Here is a 5,092-nt window from a genome sequence, read left to right as displayed (position 1 = left end):
TCTCTCTCTCTCTCTCTCTCTCTCTCTCTCTCTCTCTCTCTCTCACACACACACACACACAATGCAATCCACTCTCTCTCTCCCATTTTCTCAGGCGGCGTTCTCCAGATCGAATCGCCATTTCGGTTCATCTGCTGCGGCATCTTCTACCCCGAGGAATCTCCGGTTCTGCGGACTTCGGCGAGAGGCCTTTTGTTTATCTCCGCCGAATCGGTCGGCTTCGTGCCGTTTTCAAGTTCCTAGCAGGAGGCTCGAGGTTTTCGCTGCCGCAGGTAATGGTGCTCCGCCGAAATCGTTCGATTACGATCTGATCATCATCGGAGCTGGAGTTGGCGGCCACGGAGCTGCATTGCACGCCGTCGAGAAGGTGTGCTTTCGTATTGATTTCGGTTTTGAAAGGATATAGAGTTGGGACAAATTTGGAAAGGATCAAGTCAAATGCTACCGCCATTTGCTGAGATTCTAATTTCATAGTGGTGTGATTAGCCAGAAATTGAATACAAATTTGCACCCTTTTGGCGTTTATCTTATTTTCAGATGGGGTGCTTTTTAGCTGGATAAGTCTTACTCTATGGAACCTTGAGATCTTTAAGTTTTGTTTTACTTGTTCGGGTAACCTGCTATGGACCCTTCGAAGTCATTAAGTTAGTGATGAATCGAATGGCGTACTTTGAAATGATATGCTTTGCCTATTAGTCTTGTAGACTAGTGATTATTTGGGCGGGTGAATTCGCTGAATGAATACTAACTTAGATTTATACTGGAAACAAATGCTCCCTTTGTTTCAAAAGGGTAAGAGAGCGTGTAGTAGCATGCTATTTGGTGTGCTCATCTATTCTGTAATCATACTATCGTTCCGTAGTCAGTATCCCCTTTCTTATATTCTTCTTGAAGGGACTAAAAACTGCCATCATTGAAGGAGATGTTGTTGGAGGGACTTGTGTTAACAGAGGGTGTGTGCCTTCCAAAGCTCTCCTCGCAGTTAGTGGTAGGATGCGGGAACTCCAGAGTGAACATCACATGAAGGCCCTTGGTCTGCAGGTAATATGGATTAATCTCACCTCCTATATGATTGCTGGTTTCATCATGTTGTTTTACTTTAAATGTATCCTTATGTTGTAGGTAGAACTGTCTTCTATTTGTCTCTCTGTAATTCTGTTTTGAAAGCTGGCTTCTAGTCCACTGAAACGATTGTAGATTCTCAAGTTTTGTTAATGAAGATGTGTGTTCCTCTCTCTATCTATCTTACTGTTTTTCTTGCCCCTGACCAACAGGTTTCAGCTGCCGGATATGATCGGCAGGGTGTTGCAGACCATGCTAATAACTTGGCTACTAAGATTCGTAACAATCTGACCAATTCGATGAAGGCACTTGGAGTTGACATATTGACCGGAGTTGGCACAGTTCTGGTCAGTATGTTCTTGTCTTTTATCAACTAGCCAGACTTGACACGTTTGTTAATTGACAATCCTAACTCTTTTAATTCCTTTTTATGTATGTGCAGGGCCCACAAAAGGTTAAATATGGAAAAGCCGGTTTCCCCGGAAATATTGTCACTGCAAAAGATATAATCATTGCCACCGGCTCTGTACCTTTTGTCCCTAAAGGAATTGAAGTTGATGGTACGTGTCTTTGTTCAAAGTTCAAACAGAGATATGCTGGAAGAGCCTCAAAGAATTGAAACGTGACAGAAATGTTTTCGCGTGGAAAGCGTAGATAATATATACTTGCAAGCTCAGCGAGATTTATTAAGTGCATATTTTGGTTCTCAGGAAAGACTGTCATTACAAGTGACCATGCACTGAAATTGGAAACCGTTCCTGATTGGATTGCAATAGTAGGAAGTGGTTATATTGGCCTCGAGTTCAGTGATGTTTACACGGCACTTGGAAGTGAGGTAGCTTGTTTATATTTAATTAGGTGATTCAACACTGCTTGTTCCTATGACAAGGTTTCCTATTTTGATGGATGAGTGCAACTGACTAGGTTCTCCATTTCCTAGTTTTACTTTATTATAAGGTTGTGATTATTTTGATCTAGTTGTCAGCGTTGATAGTTGCAACACAGGTCATAAAATAATGCTCTGTATATTTGTAGATCATACCGAGAATGAGGCATCTCTATGTTTCGTTTACCTACATTCTGACCTATGATATTGTAGTTTTAAAATGGTCCAAATTTAGGAAATTGTTTTGTGCAGGTAACTTTTGTTGAAGCTCTGGATCAGCTAATGCCTGGATTTGATCCGGAGATCAGTAAGTTAGCTCAAAGAGTTCTGATAAATCCAAGAAACATTGACTATCACACCGGTGTGTTTGCAAGCAAAGTAAGCCGCCCCGTACCGCCCATGTTATAAATATCTCTTCTATTTCTATGTGATGTTTCCACATGTTTTCTTTTTGCTTTAGCCTTTTAACTATATACTTTTATAGATCACTCCAGCAAAGGATGGGAAACCAGTGGTCATTGAGCTTATCGATGCCAAAACCAAGGAGCCTAAGGACAAATTGGAGGTATTGAAATGCCATTTGTAAGAGCTATCAGTTTAGGTAGAACCTACGTCAATCTCATAAGTTATCTTTCTGAAAGGACTGATGATGATCTGAAAGAGAATGATTGCGACTACTACTCATGCCTGGGATCTATTATCATGTTTGATCAGATACTTACCTTTGATAATTGAGCTTTACACGACTTTTGCTTTTTTAATTTTCTGCTTCACAGCAATATCGACCACTCTTTAACTCTTACCCTCGTGTGGTTCAGTGCTTGGCAAATACACATGTAGAAGTAGAAGAAATGTCAACATGGATGCATGAAGAATACATTCTATATATTAATATATTTGTTTTCTCTTTCTAAAATTCTGGTCCTTTTCTCCCGAAAAAGAAAAGGAAGAACTGTCTCCTGCTTCTATCTCAATTAACACTATAAGATGCTTTGCACTCAAAAGTGTGACCTTTTGTTCTCTTTCTAGGTAGATGCTGCTCTTATTGCTACGGGAAGAGCTCCATTCACTAATGGTCTTGGCCTGGAGAATGTATGGCCCGACAAAAACTCGTATACATTTATGAAAAGACTCCGTGGGATTAGATGGTTGTCAGAAAGATAATGTCGTATCTATTCTTTTCACACAGGTCAATGTTGTGACACAGAGAGGTTTTGTTCCAGTTGATGAACGGATGCACGTGATTGATGCAACTGGAAATCTGGTTCGTTTTATTTGTGGACACATCTTTATTTACGCTTGGCCTATCTCTCGGAAATGCTAATGTCAGTTTTGATTGATAGGTTCCGCACTTATACTGCATAGGCGATGCCAATGGTAAAATGATGCTCGCTCATGCAGCCAGCGCCCAAGGAATCTCTGGTAATATGAATGTTCAGTGATGAACACGCCACTATATATAACATTGGAACTTCTTTGTCTTTTTTTTTTTCCTTTTCTTTTGGTGGGTTCTGCCACGTATTAAACTCTTCTGTGTTTACTCTTTTGTGGCCAGTGGTTGAGCAAGTTACAGGTAGAGATCATGTGCTTAATCATCTTAGCATCCCGGCTGCTTGCTTTACTCATCCTGAAATCAGTATGGTGGGATTGACAGAGGTAATTCTAGACCCTAATGGACACGGGTTTTAACAACTGATCTAAAATGACTGATATATAATTGTAACCGAATCGAGTACAGTATAAAAACTAAATGGTTATGATTTTCCGAAAAAATTGAATCTGAACTGAGCCAAATTGAATAAAATATAACGAAAAATAAAAAATTCTTTGGAAAATATGCACTTTCATCTACAAAAACCGAATTCAAACCGACATGAACCAAACTAAAACTGAACCGAATTCAATATGAAAACCAAATGGTTATAGTTTTTTTCGGACTGAACCTAAAACGAAACCCCAAATTGCCACCCCAGTTTTAAGTACCGTAATCTGTTCACCGTTAATGCCTTAAAAGAACTGACAAGAGTCCCTCAATTGGCAGCCTCAAGCGAGAGAAAAAGGTGAGAAGGAGGGATTTGAAGTAAGTGTTGCCAAGACAAGTTTCAAGGCTAACACAAAGGCTCTGGCTGAGAACGAAGGGGAAGGACTCGCTAAGGTCAGTAGAAGCATTTTGGGATGAAAGCACCACACTGCATTATTTATGGTTATAGACTCATTAAAAAGCCCTTTCATGTGTGCAGATGATATACCGACCTGACAATGGTGAAATCCTCGGAGTTCATATATTTGGGTTGCATGCAGCAGACCTTATCCATGAAGCATCCAATGCAATTGCCCTTGGAACAAGGATTCAGGTAGGACCTTTGGCCAAGGGCTGCGCATTTTGATTTTTGATTCGGGTTTGATTTAGTTTTATTCGGATTCGGTTTTTTCAGTTTATAGAAAATCTATATCCATTCGGGTTTTATATTGGATTGGATTTGGGCTTGGTTCGATTTCGTTACGGTTTCGTTTTTTAATGAAAAATGCTTCTTTTCTAAAGAAATTTGTGGGTTTTCGGTTATTTTATATTCGGTCCGAGTAAGTTTTTTCTATTGTAAAAATATTATAACCATCGCACCCAATTCGGTTACGGTTACGTGTTATTCAGTTTAGATAGGTTCGGTTATTTTATATTCGGTTCGATTACGTTTTTTCTAAGTATTTTGGTTGAAGTCAGACGAATGAGAGATATCATATAGTGGTAATGATTTCTGTGTGCCATTGCAGGACATAAAACTCGCGGTTCATGCTCACCCTACACTGTCTGAAGTGCTTGACGAACTGTTCAAGGCGGCAAAGGTAAAAGATAATTGACTCCATCCGGATAGCAAAAACGCCATCCAGTAAAAGTTATTCATCGAGGCGTAATCTTTATGGGAATATCAGGTAGAGAGTCATGAGGAGGCAAGGAGAGTAAGTGCGGAAGTGGCTGTATAAATATGATTCCTTTGGGGGGAGCATTTTTGGTTGCAAGCAGAATGTGAGAAGGGACGAGGAGAGTACAGATTTAGCCGAAGCTAAGAGGGTCTGTGATGTTGTAAATCTTTTTTTGTGGGATGGTGTATTGTCTTTGATTTCTCGCATATTTATTTGTCTTTCCCT

General features: G+C 40.0%; 1 protein-coding gene across 1 annotated transcript; it reads left to right on the top strand.

The window, feature by feature from the left end:
- The first annotated feature begins 11 nt into the window (after nucleotides 1–11).
- On the top strand, nucleotides 12–5,086 carry LOC104821792 (dihydrolipoyl dehydrogenase 2, chloroplastic-like). Its single transcript, XM_010552787.2, has 15 exons — nucleotides 12–367; nucleotides 895–1,041; nucleotides 1,275–1,409; nucleotides 1,505–1,622; nucleotides 1,773–1,897; nucleotides 2,201–2,326; nucleotides 2,433–2,513; nucleotides 2,978–3,040; nucleotides 3,138–3,212; nucleotides 3,292–3,370; nucleotides 3,504–3,604; nucleotides 3,990–4,103; nucleotides 4,189–4,302; nucleotides 4,718–4,789; nucleotides 4,877–5,086. Exons 1-15 carry the CDS (start codon nucleotides 62–64, stop codon nucleotides 4,925–4,927), a joined length of 1,707 nt encoding a protein of 568 aa, XP_010551089.1. The 5' UTR covers nucleotides 12–61; the 3' UTR covers nucleotides 4,928–5,086.
- The last annotated feature ends 6 nt before the right edge of the window (nucleotides 5,087–5,092 follow it).

Source organism: Tarenaya hassleriana, unplaced genomic scaffold, assembly GCF_000463585.1.
Source record: "Tarenaya hassleriana unplaced genomic scaffold, ASM46358v1 Cleome34, whole genome shotgun sequence".
Lineage (NCBI taxonomy): Eukaryota > Viridiplantae > Streptophyta > Magnoliopsida > Brassicales > Cleomaceae > Tarenaya > Tarenaya hassleriana.
This window is presented reverse-complemented; position numbering and strand designations above follow the sequence as displayed.